Source organism: Ailuropoda melanoleuca, chromosome 15 (genome assembly GCF_002007445.2).
Source record: "Ailuropoda melanoleuca isolate Jingjing chromosome 15, ASM200744v2, whole genome shotgun sequence".
In the NCBI taxonomy this organism is placed as follows: domain Eukaryota; kingdom Metazoa; phylum Chordata; class Mammalia; order Carnivora; family Ursidae; genus Ailuropoda; species Ailuropoda melanoleuca.
This window is the reverse complement of record NC_048232.1, coordinates 23,313,341-23,334,981: the sequence shown is the minus strand read 5'-3', so window position 1 is coordinate 23,334,981 and position 21,641 is coordinate 23,313,341. Positions and strand designations below refer to the sequence as shown.

The following is a 21,641-nucleotide window of genomic DNA, read 5'->3' as shown; positions in this document are numbered from 1 at the left end:
CATCTCCAGGTTTCAGTTCATTTGGAAACCTACAAATCGTTTTAGGCAAACTAAATCCAAGTCCTCTTACCATGGGGAACAGAAATATAAGCATTATCTTATATGGAAATAATAGCATTTTAGTATCAGACACCGTGAACACACTGAGAAGGTGACTGGCTCTCTTTTCTAATTGTTGCTGAAAACAAAGTCTGTAACTCAAATCATCTAAAACCAAAGCCCTGACTTTGTCAGTTTCCCAACTTACGATTATTTACAAAGGTATCACATAAAAGGCCGCTCTATTAATTATTAGGTATATGTTTTTAATCTAGACTACTTTGGAGGGTATCCCAGGAAGGTGCATTTCTGAAAGCTACTGGTTTACCAGTTTTTCTTTCATGACTGAAGAGAATGACCCTTCCTATGGGGCAATGAAAAGTGTTCTGCTGTTGTTGTTTTCCACTTGACACACAAGTTGTTATTAGCACCCTAACCCAGCCGGATTGTTCAAACACACAGCGCTGAACTCAACCAGAAACACAGACTAGCCGCAGCCCAGTTGTTCATCAGAAATTCACTGTCAAGCTCACTGCTGCTCAGCAGTTTTCAAAACCTCAACTGTGAAAAAAAAGAAAAAGGTACCTGGATGGCTATTTGAAGGATACGCAATTTATCCATTCCTCTCTAGATGCTCTGAAATTCATTCCTGGGGTAAGCCAGATCACTAGGGAGCTACACGCTTGGATATCAAACTCAATTAATTTCCACCTTCCCTAAGCTTCAGTTTCCAAAATGCAAAATGAAGTAATATTCATTCATTCAACTATTTCTCACTGAACTACTATACCCAAAGCATTAGGTCTACCAAAAAGGGTTAAGACAAAATTCCACCTCTGAAAGACCCCGTCTATCTACCTAAGTATTTTTATCAAAGGATAAGTACCAAATAATGAAAATCCTATGTGATAAACACAAAAAGGGAGAAATACACAGGGTAAAGAAGCACAAGGAGGGACACCTTCCCCAGTCAGAGCGAGGGAAAGGTGACTGAAGGACACTAGACATTGAGACCTTCTAGAATAATGTGGCCCACTGTCCCGAGAGTAGTGGCTTCACAGGAATCCAGCGAGAGGAGGTATGGAAGGACACTGTCATACTGTTGAATAACTGCCCAGATGGGGGGGGGGCGGGGGGGAATCAGTTACAGTGCCTTTGGCTATGACACAGAAACCCATTTGGCTTAGCAAATAGGGAAATTTATTATTTCACATGACAAAAGGTCCAGAGATGGGGCAGGAGCCAGAATTCATTGATTCAGCAGCTCAATTCTACCATCGAGGACCGTCTTCTTCCTGCCTCTCAGCTCTGGCTCTCGCAGGGTGGTTCTCACTCGGGATGGAGCGCATCAGGATGGAGGAGCAACGTGGCTGCAGCACGTTCACGTGTGGCAATAAGACAGAAAGAAAAAGACCACCTCTCTTCACCTCCTTCTTAAGACAGAAACAATTTTCCCAGAGACCTTTGAAGGTTTCCCCTCACGGCTCAAAATGCTGCATTTGGGCACATGCCCATTTGTAAAGCAACTAATAAGGGCCAAGGGACCACCACGGAGGCTTAGTGTAATCATCTGAGTACCGTCTATTTTCAAGCATCAACCACACATTCTGCTACAGTCATGTGATACGCACAAGCTCAGGGGCTTGAAAAGAGTCATCCTTTCTTCTGGGAATCTCTCACTGACCAAACTTACAAAAAAAAAAAAAAATCTCTGCACTTTCTTAGCCCAGTGGGATACCATTTTTTCTCCACTTTCAATGCTTAGAAAGTGAGGCTGACAGAAAATGACCAAACTGTTATCATAACTATTCATTTTGCAGCCCAAACTCACGCATTTCAAGCACACTTACCAAAATCTACCAGTTTGACTCCACCCTCAGTGGTCAACAGAATGTTATTTCCTTTTATGTCACGGTGGATGGTTTTGTTGTTATGCAAATGCTGAAGTCCCTAAGGGGTGGGAAATATACATCTGCCACTTTTAAAGAAACCATCAAACAAACATAACATTTTTCGGAAGGATGCGTTTGTGCAAAATCGATCAGAAATACTGGTCAAAATTAACATTCAAACATTCCTAAAATGTTTCACATTGAATTAGTCAAATCAAAGTACCTCATTTCCACTTTGGACTTTATAAAAATTAATAAACTAGAGCATCCCCTTCCCTCTTATCAAAAACTTCACTGAAAATGTTGATCTCAGTGGATGAAACATTCCGTACACTTATTTTAAATAATGGCAAATAAAAACCTATTAGTAAATTACACATTATCTGCTTTCATCACAATCATTCTCAGAAATACACGTGGGACATCAGAACTCAGGGTTCTGCTGACACGCAAGGAGGGAGGTTTCTAATAAAACAAGGAATTAGTAACACTAAACATTTCAGATTTTGCATATACTCTTGCACCAATCAATACAAATGTAGTGATATTTTTCCAAAATTAGGATCCACATTTTTTATCGAACTAGGACTGCCTCATAATTAATGCATGAACAGTTTAAATTGCCTTACCAATAGTGCTTCACGTAAAATATAGGCAATTATGGTTTCACTCATTCTTTTGCCCTTCTTCAGAAATCCCTTCACAAGATCAGCCACGGATCCTCCATTGCACAGCTATAAAGGAATATTCCAAGATATTAAAATGGATATGACATGTTAAGTACTTGCTCTAAAAGGTTTTTAAAACATTTTTTTGAAATTGTTCCGATTTTTTGTTTCAAATGATTACTCCCATAATCTTTATGGCTTCATAAATGAAATGAACATGTAAATTGTACTAATGCACAATTAATTACTAGAACACAGTTTTCATATGGGTTACTTGTTAGAGAATCTAGAGGAAGCCTTGGGCTTGATTTTTAAATTCAAGGATAATAATTATGATTCCACAAATTAGTCCCAAATTTTAGGATCTAGGGCTTAAAAAAAAAGTATTCTTGATTTCTGAGTGTTTAATTAATAGTGCAATAAGATTCCATGACCTCAATACAAGGCTATATACTATTTTATATTTGCATTCATTTATTTTTTTTTAAAGATTTTACTTATTTATTCAACAGAGATAGAGACAGCCAGAGAGAGAGGGAACACAAGCAGGGGGAGTGGGAGAGGAAGAAGCAGGCTCACAGCGGAGGAGCCTGATGTGGGGCTCGATCCCGAAACGCCGGGATCACGCCCTGAGCCGAAGGCAGATGCTTAACTGCTGTGTCACCCAGGCGCCCCTATATTTGCATTCATTTAAAAACAAGCCCGCTTTCTGGCAAAATTTCAGAATACATTGAAATAAGGACTACAAATAACATTCCAGAAAACCGTTTTAAATACCATGTTTCTCTGGCTTTTGAACTTCCTCCCTCCCCAACCCCACGAAAGTAGGGGAACCTAAGTGAAAAAACAAAAGGGAAGACCATGGTAGGGGATTTTTCACATGCAAGTTCTCCAAAGTTAGGTAACATTAAATGCCACAGAAAACTTTCAAAGGAGTTGCAGATCTGCAGAACAGAAAAGCACCAGTATTAACAGTGGAATATGAGAGGGTCGATAATTAGGTAAATGGTTCCAGTGACGCTTGGACCCCATGAGTACTTGATCTATTCATCTCTGACCCTTCAGCCTCTACCTCTGCCCTGACTCTCCTCTGGGGCTCTGGTCCACGGTTTCCTTGGCCCTTACCCTGACCTTTCAGCCTCCTCTCCCGCCTCCTTTGTTACCCACCAGTGTCCGGGAGCTAAAAGCCATAATTTTCCTGACTCTACTAACCTAAATAGAGGCTGAGAAAGTGAGTGAGAGGACGTAAGCTCCTGGCATCGTAGTTTGAAATACTGAACACATTTTCTCCCAGACTTTTTCCTAACATGGGGTTTCGACTGTATTGGACGCCCGACACTTCTGATACATTATGGATTAGGTAATCATAGCTCAGATACGTGTTGAGCGCATACTTTGTGCCACAAACATTTCTCATCCATTCACACGAGTTATCTCTATACCTCGCCCTTCCCTCAGTAGGTATTATCATTTCCACATTAAAGATTGGGGAAGTGAGACAAAATGATAAGGTAACTGGCGAAAGATCATGCAGTAGTGACAGAGCTAAGATAGGAGCTTGGACGGTCTGATTCTAGAATGGAATCTTCACACTTAACCGATTTGTCTCTGATGTCTTTCTACATTCAAAGAAAACTTCTTTCAGCTTATATTAAGTGGATACAGCCCCAGCATCCCCAAACCTGCATTTTCTTCTGCATCAAGGAGGGGAACACCATTTTGCTGGAAAAACAGAAGACTCTTGCTGCCCCCACTGTGGCCTACCATGATTGGTTCAAAAAATTACTCAAAATTGAAAAGAAATTCAAATTTCTTTAAATTGCATGGCACTTATCTCAAAGAGCCAAGTTTTAGGGGGGTGCCTGGGTGGCTTAGTCAGTTAAGTGCCCACTCTTGATTTTGGCTCAGGTCATGATCTTGGGGTTGTGAGATCAAGCCCAGCATCAGGCTCTGTGCTAGGCATGGAACCTGCTTAGGATTCCCTCTCTCCTCATCCTTCTGCCTCTCCCCTGCTCTCATTTTCTCTCTATCTCTCTCTCTCTCTCTCTCAAATAAACAACAACAAAAAAAAAACCAACAAAAACAAAAAAACAAGTTTAGGGCCAGTTTTAAAATATCTAAAAATCACTGTGGGGAGACCAAATGTCCTTTCCAATTTCTCCAAAGTGTGGCTTCTTTTTGGCTGCATCTTCTGGGGCTGACTGTTACGTTAATGTAAGAGGAAATAGCTGGAATGTTACACAGGGAGGATAAAGGAACCCTAAAGAATGTGCAGGAAATAAAAAATGAAATACAGGAAGAACTAATGTAACCTTGTAATTCACACTAAGCAGTTCAAATTTCACTTTCTGTAGTCAATTTTTATTTTAAACAGTTGTTTTTACCATCTAGTAAAGTTTAGAATACTTTAGGATTTTTTGTAATGAATTCTTCACTTTGTTTTTTTGTAATGAATTCTTCACTTTGTTTTTTAAAGTAAAAAACATTTACATAAGATAAAATTAACCCAATTTAGCTGAAATTCTGGTTTTGACAAGTGCATTCATCGTATAACCACTACCACAATCAAGATACGGAACACATCCAGGACATAAAAATTTTCCTTGCGTTTCTTTGTAGTCAAACCCCTCCCTAGGCCCTGGAAGCCAGTAATCTGTTTTCTGTCCCCATGGTATCACCTTTGCAAGACTGTCACAGAAACTGAGTCATAGGTTGTAGCCCACTGAATCTGGCTTCTTTGACTTTACCTAATGAATCTGAAATTCATCTCTGTTGTTGAATATTTCTTTTCTAATGTTTTAATGTTGTTTGCTCCTTTTTTTTTTTTTTTAGAGAGAGAGAGAACGAGCATGAGAGAGCATATACAGGGAGAGGGGCAAAGGGAGAGGGAGAGAGAATCTCAAGCAGACTCCACACTGAGTGCAGAGACTGATGTGGGCTAAATCTCAAGACCCTTAGAGCATGACCTGAGTCAAAATCAAGAGTAGGATGCTCAACCAACTGAGCCACCCAGGCACCCCACTGTTCATTCCTTTTTTAATGCTGAGTATTCCATTGAATAGATAAGCCACTGTTTGTTTATTCATTCAGTAACTGAAAGATATTTGAGGTATTTCCAATTTGGGGCAATTATGAGCAAAACCATTGTAAACATTGCATACAGGTCCTTACATGGATATACTTTTCATTTCTCTTAGGTAAATGCCTAAGACAGGGGATTGTTGAGTCCTATGAGTGGTATGTTTAACCTTCTAAGCATCATCCAAACTCTTGTCTCAAAGTAGCTATCCCAATCTGCATTCCACTAGTGGTGTAAGAGAATTCCAGTCGCCTTCTATCCTTGCTAGCAGATATTATGAAGTTTTTTAAAGCCATTTTGCATAGCAGTGTTATTTCATTATAATTTTAATTTGGATTTTCCTAATGACTAATGATGTTGACCATCATTTCATGTGCTTATTTTCTGTTCACACGCTTTCTCTGGCAAAGTATTCAATTTTTTTGTTCAATATTTATTGGTTATTTGTTTTCTCATTATTGCATTTTGAGAGTTCTTTATATATTTAGGATACAAATCCTTTATCAGGTGTTTTGCAAGTATTTTCTCCCAGTCTGTGGCTTCTCCTTTTAGGAGACTATTGAAGAACAGAAATTCTGTTTATCAGAATACTATGGAATCTACTTTTTGTGTTATATATCCACGGTCACAAAATTTCTCTCCTATATTTTCTATATGAAATTTTATAGTTTAGGTTTTACATAGGTAGGTCTATGACCCATTTTTATTTAATGTTGATACATGGTGTGAGGTATGGATTATATGAGGATAACCAATTATTACAGTACATTATTCTGTTAGTCAAAAGTGTCCAAGAAAGGTATGACTCCAAATTGAGTTTAAAATCTAGTTGCCAACAACAAGAATAGGGGAATCTTAAATGCATATTGTTCAGTGAAAGAAGCTAATCTGGAAAGACCACATAGCATATGATTCCAACCATATGACATTCTGGAAAAGGAAACATTCTGGAGACAGTAAAAAGATCAAAGGTTAATAGGGGCTGACGGAAGAGGAACAGAGATGAGAAAGAGGGAACACAGAGGATTTTTAGGGCAGTGTAGCAACTCTGTATGGTTCTGTAATGGTAGATATAGTTATTATGTATTTGTCAAAATTTGTAAAATGTACACCAAGAGTGAACCCCAGTGTAAACTATTGGGTGATAATGATGTGTCAGTGTCAGTTCACTGATTATAAGAAATGTACCAATGCTGGGGGAATGTTGATAATGGGGGAGGCATGTGTGGGAACAGGGGTTATACAGAAGATCTCTGTACCTTCTTCTCAGTTTTTCTGTGAATCTAAAACTGCTCTTAAAAAAATAAAGTCTCTTTAAAAATCCATAAAACACACAACACAAAGAATGAAACAATGTAAATTATGGACCTCTGTAAATAATAATGGATCATTATTGACTATCAGCTGTAACAAGTGAACCATGCTAACCACAAGATGTCAACATTAGGGAACACTGGGGGCAGGGGGTTTATGGTAACTCTCTGTACCTTCCACCCAGTTTTCCCACAAAACTAAAACTGTTCAAACAAAAATGTGAAGTCCTAAAATAATAACAAAGGAACATAGAAAATGTATCTAGTTATGATAAGCCCCTTACAACAGTGTCTTCTCAGAAACTAAATTATTCTACTCACTATTGCAATTTATATCTAATACATTTTAACATAAATGGGGTAAGAACACAGAAAATATTCTTGATATGCATGTTTTCCTTATAATAGTATATTTAGTTAAGAAGGGATTTTTAGAAGAATCATTATTTATTCCTTTATATTCAACAAATATTTATTGAACTGTTACTATGTGCAAAGCACTGAGACACTGAAGTAGGTTAGAGATGACCAGGGCAGCTTTGGCCCCTAATAAGCTTGAAATACTGTCAGACCGGCGGTTTTCAAACAGGGATGATTTTGCTCCAAGGGGGACACTTGGCAATGTTTGGACATATTTTTTATTGTTACAGACTAGGCTTGAAGCTGCTACTAGCATTTAGAAGTCAGGGCTGCCGCTAAATATCTGATATTACACTGAACAATCCACAATCATTTGGGCCAAAACATCAACAGCCCAAGACTGAAAAACTCTGCATTAAAGAGACAGAAAAACAATTACCTAGATTATATGTTAGGTCTTGAATTATAATTATATGGGAAAAATAATAATGAGCAAATACTGCAGAATGCCACAGGCGCACTGATAACATCAAGTTGGAAGGGAAAAAGGCAAAGATTTAAAGATAAGATAGAATCTGCTCTTGTAGAGGTTGACAACAGTTTTCTCCAGTTGTTCTGGTGTGTTTACTTTGGTTATAGTGTCTTCTGCAGTTAAGAAGTGTACTTTGGGGGGGGATTCAAATTTATCAACTTTTTTTCTTAATGTTCAGTGTTTTCTCTTATTTGGTCAGACTCAGAAGAAAGGCTTTTCCCTAAACTAAGATCGTTACAATATTTTTCTGGTTTTTTTTTATGATTTTATCACTTTTAACATATTTTGATCTTTAATTTACTTACAGTGTTTTATTTTTTTAATTAATTTATTTTTTTAAAGATTTATTTATCTATTTATTTGACAGAGACAGAGCAAGTGAGCAGGAGAGGGCCAGAGGAAGAGGAAGAAAAGGAATCTTAAGCAGGCTCCACACCCAACATGGGGCTTGATCTCATGACTCTGAGCCAAAATCAAGAGTCAGACGCTCAACTGACTAAGCCATCTAGGTGGCCCTCACTTACAGTGTTTTAAATGTGTACTATTTCGTTTGTTCCTAATAGACAGTCTGCTACCATATGAGATGTCACGAGTGCTATACGCTGGATTCCAGTGAATGCCTAGGTCTTTCTCTTGATTATCTACAGAATTCCCCTGATCTCTGTTCTCGTCAAGTATCAACTTGTTTTAAAGCCTGTAGCTTAAGAGTTGGTTTACCTAATAAAAGAAGTCATCTCTTATTATCTTTCCAAAAATTTCTAGGCTCTTCTCACACATTTACTCTTCTAGATGAAATTCAGACTCAGCTTCTCAAAGACAGAGCTATAAATAATGTGAATAACACAATAAATAAATAGTTTCAATAATGTAATTATTTCATAAGACATTTGAAAAAGAGTAACCATTTATTGGTTGAAACTTTTAACGATATGAAGTTAGAATGAACAAAAGTTAAAAAAAAAATGACCAATGACCAATTAATGACTCAAAGTTAAAAAAAAAAAACAAAAACCAAAACACAAAACACAAAAACAAAGAAAACTTCCAAAGTGAGGACGATTTTAAAAGCCCACTAAAATCCTCAAACTATGGATCAAAAAGAAAAATAAAACTCCAGTTTCTTAATATTTAGGAAATATTAGAAGAATATTTTCTACTTAATATAAAAACTTCATTTATAAATGTGATGTTAGCAAAAAATGTGTTCATAAAGAAAAAAAAAAACTCCAGCAGGAAGCGTTCATACAGTAACAAGCAGCCCACTCTATACTTGAAAAGGGATAGGGCAGATCTAGGGGAAGAGAGAATAAGAAGACAGTGATGGGCAAAGGACTGTCCCAAGGAGCTATATTATTTATAAAAGCAGTAGTTGGCATATCCAATAAATTTCCATCCAATGAATAAATGAATGAGCAAATAAATGAATTTATGAAAGTTGGCAAGTAATTGGAGGAAGAGCTATGTAAGAAAAAATCTGATTCATGGAGAGATTTGCAGATTAAGCAGCCCATGGCTTGGCTGGCATGCTAGTGTGTTACAAGACTTTCTTTCTTACCTGGGCATCCAGCCTTCAATAATGGTTCATGAAGAATGCTAAAGTCACTTTAAGTAGAGAAGCAACCAGGCTGAATAGGGTAATTAGAACAGACTGCGTTGAAAATAAAGTTTGGCTTAGTTTTTAAAGAAAATGGGACAGACTGCCAAAGGCAAATATAGCCTGTTATTAGAATCAGACTCAAAACAAATACACAAGATACAATTTCCTTTTATACAGATAGCCTTTACAAAAAGGAGAGTTTTGAGGAAACAAAAAAGTACATACAGCCTTAGCTCTTAATGCTGGAATGCAACCCTCCAATCTGAAACTCTACTCTTGGGGTGAGAGTTGTAACTATGATGTAAGGAAGAATATTTATGAGCCTCACAAGATAGTAATTAAGTCATTTCCCTTCTATGACTTTACTTAAGTTCATTGGATTTTTTAAAACAAATATGTATATAAGAACCAAAGCAGGAAAAAACTTAAAGTTTAAAAAAGAAAGATTGTCATTCACTCTAACAACTGGGAACACTGTGCTCTAATTCTGCAGGGTTACTGAGCTGGATTGTAGTGCCAGACACAGAATCTCACAATTGACTACACTAAAATGCAGTTTTTTTCATGATGCTACAATGTGAGTTGCTCTCTTTAAAAAGAAAGAACAGGGGCGCCTGGGTGGCACAGCGGTTAAGCGTCTGCCTTCAGCTCAGGGCATGATCCCGGCATTATGGGATCGAGCCCCACATCAGGCTCCTCTGCTATAAGCCTGCTTCTTCCTCTCCCACTCCCCGTGCTTGTGTTCCCTCTCTCGCTGGCTGTCTCTATCTCTGTCGAATAAATAAATAAAATCTTTAAAAAAAAAATAAAAAATAAATAAATAAAAAGAAAGAACAATAAAAGTCACACTAGAATGTGAGATGAAAGACATGAACATCAGTGTTCTAAAGACGTTTACAGAAAGTCAGTGGTGACAGCAAAAGAAATGATTTAAACAGACTATAGGTACGAAATATCAAAAAGCCACGAATAAATTTGTGGTTGAAATCTTGCTAAAGGTGCTCAACGTAAGACCACACCATGACCTTCCTAAAGCCTCATTTAGAATTAGTGAAATTTCAAATATGCTCTTGGATGAAATTTACTTTTTTCAACTAGCATAAAATGCCTTTCCTGACTAATCCTCTATTTTATAGGTCTAGGTAAACAATATGGAAAAAAAGTTAGTCAAGCATTTCTAGACAACAAAGTAGTAAACAAGAGGCCATGATAACAGTCTACACACATCAAATATACTAACTACCATTACCACTAGCAATAATGGTGTCTTATCAAAGGCTAGACATCCAAGTCTATCTGAAAATACAAATACAGAAATCTAAAGCAAATAAATAACGTCTCACCATCAAGTTTACATTTTGTTGTTTGAATTTCACCTGATAATTCCCTAAAAAGCTATTAGATAATTTGAACATTTCAGTTAAGACACTGATTTCCTACATACAGTCTATAATTAGTTTATATTTTATTTTACATTGGCTAAATAATTTTTTTACAAATATTTCTATTTCTAACAAACACTTACTTTTTCAAGAAAAAAGGTCCCTTTAAGAAAAACAAATAGAAACTCCAAAACATTATTTGAGTTTAATATATGGAAGGACTAGAATAAATTAAATAGAACAAATAAATTATGAAAATCAGATATTCACATTTTACTTCCAGATAATGCATATTTGAAATAGTGGAAGACTTATTTCCTTTTATCCTCATATTATTCTGTTTGCTATATATCGTGATTGTTAATAATATACGTGCAACTTGTTTTCAGAAGTGTTATTAAAACTAAATATCCAAATACTTGCGGCTTTTAAAATGTCTGATTTCTGACACTTAGGTTTCATTAAAAATCCATGCCCAACATGACCATTTGCATATCATCGTTGATTTTCCAGGGTTTCATTAAATAATTAGTGCCTGGTTAGAGAATGCAGTCGAACTAAAAATATTTGGTGCCTGTTACATGTGTGACCCTATGACAGCTATTGATGATCTACCTCAAGCTGAGTCTTGAAGTCTTTTTGATGAGGGACAGGACTGTTCCTTCCCTCTGCCCAGCATGGACCTCCCATCAGCACCCATCCTCAGGAGCATCTAGTCTGTTTTCAATACTCATCTGGGGCACCTTCCCAACATCCTAAACACTACCCTCACAGGGAAAGAGGGACTAAAGTACAAACCAAAATAACTCCTGTTTAGAAACCAGGAAAAAAAGAAACAACAAAGCAACATAAAATTGCAAAGGGATGGAGAGCAACAATGAAATCAGAGACAGAACTTCCCCAAAATACAGAGACTTGGCTGTGTGCTATTTTTAGCAAGAGGTCTCATTCTCTATCTAGGAGTAGTGTTAAGGTGGGAAACAAAGAGAAAGGGGAAAATGCCTTTTTCTTTTGTGCACCTACTTTGTAAAGAATATGTACCTAAGATTTTTTATCTTCCAGTATTTATAGCTCCAAAAGTTAGAAAGAGTCTGTGTAAATCTAGACGCTTGCCCTTTTAAGTCATAAAATTCCCATTTTATATATAAGCTTGAGACATATACATTTTATCCACTTATTTGTTGATTCATTTTATTTTTTTGATTGCTTACACTGAAGAAAAAAATTGCCTCCAAATATTTTAGTTTTTGAAGAGGTTAATGACAGAGAAAATCACAAATGATGAAACATTCTTAAATCGAAAATCGTCCCCCTCATTGAATGTATGCTGGTTGCTTTGCTTGACTATGGCTGTGTCTGTTCTTAGGGGAAATTACTGGGTGAGGCTTCCTGTGGACGTTGACCAGGAGGAAATGAAGATGTGAACAATCCCCTGCTCTCGGACCCTGCCCAAGGCCTCCTACACACGTTCCATACAGAGAATAGCCAAGTTTGTTTCTCTAGCTGCTGTCTGAAGCAGGAACAGTGGTTTAGTTTCTAGGATAGAAAAAAGTCTTCTGAATGATCTGAAGAAATTAGGTTGAAATGAAAGTCCAATGGGGGAAGAGGGCAAATATAACAAACATGGAAATTATGAAGCAGATTGTAGGTGCCAAATGTCAATCGGCCACAAATTAATTGGTTGAACTATTCCTAAAGATGCTCGAAATGAAATAGCACCATGAATTCTCAAAACCCTCATTTAGAATTAGTCAAATTTCAAATATGTTCTTGAATGAAATATGCTTTTGGTCAACTAGCATAAAAAGCCTTTCTTCCACATAAAGAAAAGTAAAAACAATGAATTTTAAATGGAAGTGTATTTGTTTTTAAATGATCGCAAAGGATTAAAATATATAAAATGAAATGTGGATGTTTCTGAATTAGGCAATAGATCATTAAAAATTAAATTGACCTTACGGTTCCCCTTAAAAAGAGTTGCATCCAGATGAATGAATTATGTCATATTTAGCCTATGCAATTCTTAAATTGCCAACATAAACTAAAATGGGGATTTGTAATGGGGGACTGAAAAACCCTAAGGATAGTTTTGCAACACGATGCTATTAGAAGCCGCTAGTGTTCTTTAATTGAACAAAATTGAAGTATAATTTTCTTAAATCAGAGTTACGCTAATAACAAAGCAGCACTAAAAATGAATTCTCTATTCAGGCTATAGTCAAACATTTTAAAAAACAATCTAAATCAAAAGGGATGAGATTCTATAAACAGACCATTAACTAACTTCCAAAGACAGCCTTTATAAGTTTTCTAAATGTATTCTGCCTACACTGTGTTTGGAGAGCATATATTTTTACTTAAATTTCTGAAAGAAGACTACTAATTTCTATAATTGACATTTCTGACTTTTATTTTTCAATTCCTTTTTTCATTATGGATCTGTTTCTGGATTCTTTATTCATTGCATTCATCTATTTGGCTTTTCCTGCAACAATATCCACCATATTAATAACTACAGCTTTTTAACAAGAATTATATTTTGTCAGGGAAGTCTTTGTGACTTCGATTGTTTTTCATTTATCCTGGAAATGCTCTAAGGCCATACAGTCTTAAGACCATATTCTGTGGGAGGCCACAAAAGCAGAAACTCGTATTTTCTAAAACTCATTCTAGTTTTTACTTGGCTCATCAACATTCATGTTTGAATCTTTTTGTAGGAACCAGTCTTAGTGAATGCCTACAGATGAAAGTTGGATCATATGGTAAGTTTATGTGTAATGGTAGAAGACACTGTTGTACTGTTTGCAAAGTAGCTGCACCATTCACGCTGCTGGGGCAACACGCAAGAGCTCAATGTGCTCCCACAATCTCACCAATATTTGGTTTTATTAGTCTGTAATTTCAGTCACTTTAGTGGGTGCATACTATAGTGTGATTGTGGTTTTAATTTAAATTTTACCAAAGACATTGAACATATTTTATATATATGCTTTTGCAAAGACTCCAAGCTATTTGCTTACTTTTTAAAAAATTTGGGTAGATGCACTTTGTTAGGTGAAGTTTACATCTATTCCTAGAGTGCTGAGAGTGTTTTATCACAAAGGGGTAATCAATCTTGGCATGTATTTTTCATAATTTTTTTTCTTTGATTCTCTTAATGCAGTGAATTGTGATGCAGAGAATTTTAATTTTTAAAAATGTTTTAGTAAACTTGCATGCCAGGAACAAATCTCATTCAGTCATGATATATTAACATCTTTTTATATGTTACTGAATTTGTTAATATTTTGTGAAGGATGTTTACATATATGTTCATGTGGAATGTTAGAATATAGTTTTCTTTTCTTGTAATACCTTCACCTTCTTTTGTCAGTATAATGCTGGCCTCATAGATGAGTCAACAAGACTGTTTCTTTCTTAAAGATTTCACAGGATTGTTTTTTTCCCCAGGATGGAGGTGTGAAGAACTCTGTGGACCTACTCCCCCATGAAACAACCATAATTGGTAAAAATTATAAAAATAAACAACCACTTATTATCTTCAGAAATTGTTGTAAGGACATATAGCAAATGAAGAAACATTTGAGAACATAACTAAATCTTGGTGAGAACACCAAGATTCTGTAGCATTTGAGCCACCCTGTTGCCCTCACCCCCAACCAGGGCAAAGTGACAAAAGCTCTACTCTGGGTGAGCATTACCAAGAAGATAGGGTTCCCCTCCCACCAGCTCCCATTCAAGGTCTACAGTCTCTTTTTTGGGTGGGGCAAACCACCAACATTTCTTACCCCCTATTCAATTCTGTGCTGCAAAGCTGGCTGAGAAGACCAGAGTCCACCTCTCTGGTCCACAGTGCTGTTTATAAAACAGGATGATGTGGGCCACTGTCCAAGACATGCTGCCAACTCCAGAAGAGTGGCTCAGATATTTCGCCCAGGGAGAGAGGCAGGCCAGAAAAAGAGAGAGCTCCAAGGCTGCATCTGACATTTGAGAGAGAGTGGGGAAAATCAAGCCTAAGGATATTCTTTTTTTTTTTTTTTTAAAGATTTTATTTATTTATTCAACACAGATAGAGACAGCCAGCGAGAGAGGGAACACAAGCAGGGGGAGTGGGAGAGGAAGAAGCAGGCTCATAGCGGAAGAGCCTGATGTGGGGCTCGATCCCACAACGCCGGGATCACACCCTGAGCCGAAGGCAGATGCTTAACCTCTGTGCCACCCAGGCGCCCCAAGCCTAAGGATATTCTTGAAAACAGTGGAGGCTTTGGTAATTACAAGGAGGGAGGTAACTCCATGAGAACAAGAAGGTAACCACAGACCAGCTGGCTTCGCAGGGAGACTCAAGGAAAGAAAGAGCTAAGGATAACTCTCTTGGAGTCAGAAAAATCTCAAAGGACTAGCCTCAAAAAGCACCCATGCATAGAGGCCTGAATTAATTAGATCAGACCAGGGGCAATTTTTGCCCTAGGACATTGTTGAAAACAATAGAGGAATCAGCTGGCAATTAGTGGAACCTAACAACTGAGTGTTCACCATAGACACAGAAAGCTTAGTAGAAAGATCAGGGAAGGAAAGGAGGAAAGCACTGTTAAAACCACTGCCTTCTGAGGGTGACTACACATGCTCAAGGCTATGCCCTCTGAGGGGCAACATCAAAGGGCTTCATACCATGGGGGATAAGCCAAGTTACTAAACAAACAAGCAAACAAACAAAAAAAGCTCCCCCTTATCGACATCTAGAATTCCTATAATACATTAAGTATATGATATAGAATGTCCAGTATTCAACAACAACAATGAAAAAGAATTATGATATGCAAAGAAACAGAAAAGTGTCACTCATACACCCGAAAAAGATCAGGCAACAGAAACGTCCCATGAGAGAGTCCAGATGATGAACTTAGCAGACAAGGACTTCGAAGCAGGAATTATATGTTCACAGAATTAAAGGAAATCATGCTTTAAGAAGTGAGGAATGGTATGATGGTAATGTCTCAACAATAAAAAATATCAATAAAGGGATAGAACTCATAAAAAAAGAACCAAATGAAAATTCTAGAGTAGAAAATTATATTACAGTAACGTATATGAAAAATTTAACAGAGGGGCTCACCAGTAGATTTGAACTGGCAGAAGAAAGCACCTACAAACATGGAAGATATGTTGACAGAGATTATGAAATATGAGAAAAGAAAGAATGAAGATAAATCTACAGTTTCAGGGAAATGTATGCATACTGATATAAATGTATGGGCATACCAGGAGAAAGGAGAGAAAAAGGAGTAGGAAAAAAAATCTTGGAAGAAAAAATAGCTGAAACTTCCCAAACTTGATAAAAAAATATTAATCTATACATCCAAGAAGCTCAATGAACTCAAGTAGAATAAACACAAACAGATCCATAGTCCTATAAAATTAAAATGTTGAAAGCCTAAAATAAAAAGAAAATCTTGAAAATAGCAGGAGAAAATGAATTGTTTTGGGAAAAAGAACATAATAAGATTAAATGCTGACTTCTCATTAGGAACTACTGAGGCCCGAAGGAAGAAGGATAATATACTCAAGGTGCTCAATAAAAAAACTGTCCACCAAGAGTCTTATATCCAGCAAGACTATCTTCAAAAGTAAAGAGGAAATGAACATATCGCTAGGTAAACAAAACTGAGAAAATTTATTGCTAGCAGATCTAACTTAAAAGAAATGCTAAAGAAAGTTCTTTAGGATTAAAGCAAATAATCACAGACAGTTATCTGAAACCACATGAGAAAATAAAAAGCATCAGTAAAGGTTATTATTTTATTATAAAAGACAGTATACATGCAGAGTTCTTTTTTTCTTAACTGATTAAAAAAGCAATTCTATAAAACAATACAGACATAATTGTATTGTTGTGTCTATAGTATGTAGAAATGCAGTGTACTTGACAATGACAGCACATAAGAGGTGGGTTGAAAGAAGTATTGACAAGATGACACCAGATGGTAACTAGAATTCACAGAAAGAAATGAAGAGAACTGGAAATGTTAAATAAGAAAGTTAATATAGAAAATTCTATGATTATATACTTGCTGTCCTTTCCTCTCTCAACTTTGTCAAAATACAAAGAATTATATACAGTAGTTATAAAAATTATTGTACCATTTATTTATGTGAAATGTATAACAACAATAGTGCAAAAAGGAGGAAGATGGAATAGAATTAAACAAGAATAACAATTTCTATGTCTCTCTGGAATTAAGTTGGTATAAATATTTGATAGAATTTACCAGTGAAGACACTGGGCCTGATATTCTCTTTATGGGAAGTGTTTTAATTTTGAACTAAGTTTCTTTTATTAATATAAAGCTATTTATGTTTTCTACTTTTTCTCCAGTCAGTTTTATAGTTTCTATCTTTCAAGGTCAACATCAGATAATAAGTTGCCAAATTTATTACTATAAAGTTGCTCATGGGGCACCTGGGTGGCTCAGTTGGTTAAGCGTCTGGCTTTTGGTTTCAGCTCAGGCCGTGATCTCATGGTCATGACATGGAGCCCTATGTCAGGCTCTGTGCTCAGTGTGGAGTCTGTTTCAGATTCTCTCTCTCTCTCCTTCCTTCTCTCCCCCTGCACTGCTTGCACACACGCTCTCTCTCAAATGAATAAAAAATCTTTAAAAAATATAAAGTTGTTCATTATATTTCATTATATCATGCTATAGATTTAATAGTGATTTCCCTATTTGATCTCTAATATTGGCAATTTGTATGTTATCATTTTTTCTGGATCTGTCTAGAGAGATTTATCATGTTTATTAATGACTTTCAAAGAGCCAACTTTTGCTTTCATTTTCTCCATTGTTTTTGTTCATTTTCTATTTAATTGATTCCTACTATTATGTTCATTATTTATTTTCTTCAACTTACATTGGTTTTAATTTGCTTTGATTTTATTGGCATCTTAAGGCAAAAATCTTATATAATTGGTATTGAACCTTTCTTCTTTTCTAAAATAAGCATTGAAAGGAAGTAAAATGTCTGTCTAGGCACTGCCTAACTGCATCTCCGAATTTTGATAGGTCATGTTTCCATTACATGTCAAACTGTTTCTCCATTTTCCTTAAAATTTCCTCTCTGGGGCGCCTGGGTGGCACAGCGGTTAAGCGTCTGCCTTCGGCTCAGGGCGTGATCCTGGTGTTACGGGATCGAGCCCCACATCAGGCTCTTCTGCTATGAGCCTGCTTCTTCCTCTCCCACTCCCCCTGCTTGTGTTCCCTCTCTCGCTGGCTGTCTCTATCTCTGTCGAATAAATAAATAAAATCTTTAAAAAAAAATAATAAAAAAATAAAATAAAATTTCCTCTCTGAGCTAAGAGTTACTTTTGAAGTACCTGATCTAATTTCCAAATATTTGGGAGTTATTTTGATATCTTTATTTTTAATTTAATTCTTTTATGGTCAGGTAATATACCTGTCATGATTTCACTATTTTTAAATTTGTTGAGATTTGTTTCAATAGTTCAGAATATTCAAAGTGTTCTATGTTCATACTGATTTTCTACTTGAAGTATGCAGTTTGATGGTGTTTGGTAATTTGTATACAATCATGTAACCACTAAATCAAGACATAAAACAATTCCCTCACTCTAAAAGGTTTCAAAATTCTTGGAAAAATGCCATAAAACATTGGTAATGTTAGAAACAAGAAATCTATGATAAAAAAAAATCAAAAGAAAAGAACTTAGCAGAAGTATTTTAATGTGGCTGGTAAAAATATACTGATTTACCAAATGGCAAAATATCTCTGGTGAGCTCATATTTTCCCCCCTGAAATAATACTATAAATTTCAATCCTACTCAGAGAGCAGATGCTTTTGCAATCACTGAAGTACTGTTAAGGAAGAAAGACACAAGCATGACATTTATATTTATATATATTCTGCATTAGAAAAGTATGAAGAAGTACATTTAGACTGCTTTTTCCATCTTGCCCTTTAAATAAAAAAATAAAATGGAACGACTCTAGGTAATTTGCTGTCTGTTCTGTTGCCAAGTACACCAAATAACAGCCTTTTATAGGAGAGCAGGAAGGGTTGTTCCAGCCCTAAGAACATGAAAGGAACAATCCTGTCAGCCGGCTACTCCACTGCAATTGTGCGCAGCTAGAGGAAGGAAGGAACAACGCTGTGCTCTTAGGGCAACTCAGCCTGGCTTCCCACTCCTACCCTGCTTCCCCTGACCCCTCCCACACATACAAGCCTGCGTGGCTTCGTGGCCCTGGCTGCGTACATGTTATCTTCAGCACAGTAACATTAAAGGATTCACTGAGCAAATAAAAACCACTTGTTCATGGTGACTCATGTTCTTTCTATCATCCTATGCTTCCTTTCCTCATCACAGGTTTTATCTTACTTACTAGATGTAAGTATAAAAAGAGAATAACCAATAATGCATGAGAATCAAAGTAGTATTTATTACCTATGAAAACCACTTCACTTACTTGAAATGTGCCTTTATGACTATTTACTGAATTTTTGTAGAAAATACTACGTGTAATTTCTAGTCTTCGATCTCTTGACAGGGATATAATTTTAAACAGAAAAACTGCTATAATTGGAAAGCAATGAGAGAAAGCAATGTCACTATTAAGAATGAACAAATCAGGACCAATATGGATAAGTCACAGAATGCAATCTGTAGCACCACCCTGAAAGGAGAAATTATAGCTAAGTTTGGATTATGAGGGAAGGGCTCTCTTAATAGAAAGATGTCCGAACTCTGAATTTCGACTCCATTATGGCGGAGGGCACACTAAGCAAAGAGCCCCTGGGACAGAAGACTAGATTCCTTACATCCTTAAAATGTGGCTGTTCATCCAAGAAGGGGAAAATGATCGTTAAATCTCAGTTTTTCCCTTCGTGTTCATCAGTAGCAAATGCTTAATACCAGACTGATTAAACTCAATTTTGACTCTTCTCATTTTTAGTCTCCTGGGTCAGTGCTAAACATATGCAGAAACCTGACCAAACCACACCTCCCAGCCCCCCTCCATCCTTGCTACTGACCCTCAAAAACAGACACTAGCAATTAAAGGAAGCACAAAGGCAAAAGAGGTATCTACATTTTACTAAGCAGGCCAGTAAGAAATACGGTAACAATAAGTAGAAATGAATATATGTATGACATAAAATGGGGCATAAGTAAAAAAATATATATATTTGGTTCTCCCTTTATGCCTACATCATTAGAAAAGCCTAAAATACTAAGTGATAATAAAAATCCCTATAGACATTCTATCGGTTCCCACAGCAGAAAACTTTCTACCCCATCTGTTATTAGACAGTTTCATCACAAATGTGCAACTGGAATTTCAGACAGCTAGCAACTAGTGCTCTTTTCCTAAATCTGGGCAACAATTAGTGCCTGAAAGTGAACATACAGAATTGAGAAGGAAATAATTCCCGAATGGGGCTCTGTGTATTATTCATGCTCAAAAACTTAAAATAAAATGAAAGGGAAATACAAAAGAAAAATACAAGAGAGAGAAAAATTTTATCAAACTGAAAGAAATAATTCAAGAATCACAACGAAATAATGGAGAAAAGAGGCCCGTAAGATCGGAGTAAATCTTATTTTTCTTAGGGTTTGAATCCTGGGTTGAAGTAAACAAAATGATTTTTCATGGTGAAATGTCACTGAGCAGGAGTTTGTCCAAGCTGGGGTGCCCTCCCTACATGCCAGGCTGACAATGAGGGGTGTCATTCATTGCTCAACCCCCACAAGACACACCTTCTCTAAGCAGATTCACACCAGAAGCCCAGCGCTGTTAGCATGACTCTGGGGAATATCACAGCCTCTCTCTGCCTTCTCTTTGGCTATCCTCATGCAAAATAATTTGGGCTTTCTTACAATAAGAGGTATAATTAGCAGTCATTTTGTAGAATAAAAGTATTGATGCCACAAGCCAATTTTCTGAAAGTGCCTCTACAGCAGCACCTGTACCACTCATGTTTATAAATCAGGTAACTGTACACTGAGCCACTGCATTGTGTATGTAATTAGCCTAATTTACATATGTAAATCAATTATCTTCTATACAGTTTGCCAACTTCTTGCTTTCCTTTATTTTCCCCCACATTGTAGGTTCAGGTAGATCAGATTTCCAAAATACCATTTTAATAAACTACCAGTTTTGGGGGTTTTTTTTCCTCAAGCCATTTAGGGATATTTCCAATTCCTCCATCTGATAATAAAAAACAAGGACAAAGTTCAAAGAAGCTGTTAAGTCCCTATTGATTCATTATATCAGGAAGCTGCTTTACTTGTACTGGATGTTACAAATGCTTTTAATCAATCTTTTCTGCTCTCACAAAAGAACATTTCACTATGCTCAGGTGTCTCCAACTCTCACGTAATTCCAAGTGACAATACTGAGAAATGACAATATAATTAGAATACAGAGTTGATAGGCATAAAAGACAATGACTGATCTCATTCAATTTTTTTTAAACTCTGGGCAAAGATCTTTACCTTATAACCTTGCCCATTTAGCTCTACCTGAATCTCCACTCAAATGCTAATCTACCAGTGATTCCAGATGGAAAAAAAAAATTAAAGATGCACTATTGAAAATGTTTCAAAGGATATAAAGATACAGAATTTTATTCAAGACTATATTAAGGATCAGCACAGCATTAGATCTCAAATATACAAACACAAACATGAAGTAAACCTTGAAAATTCTCCATTTATTTAAGGCAAAATGTTTTAAGTTCATAATGTATATTCTGTTACTTAGGTAAAG

At 36.4% G+C, this 21,641-nt stretch overlaps 1 protein-coding gene across 7 annotated transcripts in view; it reads right to left on the bottom strand.

Moving 5' to 3' along the window:
* Positions 1-21,641, bottom strand: part of MYO3A (myosin IIIA) — a 236,746-nt gene that overhangs the window by 193,456 nt on the left and 21,649 nt on the right. For 6 of the 7 annotated variants that reach the window (XR_004620761.1, XR_004620760.1, XM_034643926.1 and 3 more), the window contains exons 5-6: positions 2,561-2,665; positions 1,890-1,989 (exon numbers count right to left, since the gene is read on the bottom strand). Coding sequence is in view for 4 of the 7 variants with exons in the window: in XM_034643926.1 (XP_034499817.1) it covers positions 1,890-1,989; positions 2,561-2,665 (205 nt within the window). In the remaining 3 variants the exon portion in view is untranslated. The remainder of the gene's footprint in view (positions 1-1,889; positions 1,990-2,560; positions 2,666-21,641) is intronic. The other variant, XM_034643930.1, reaches the window with a different exon arrangement.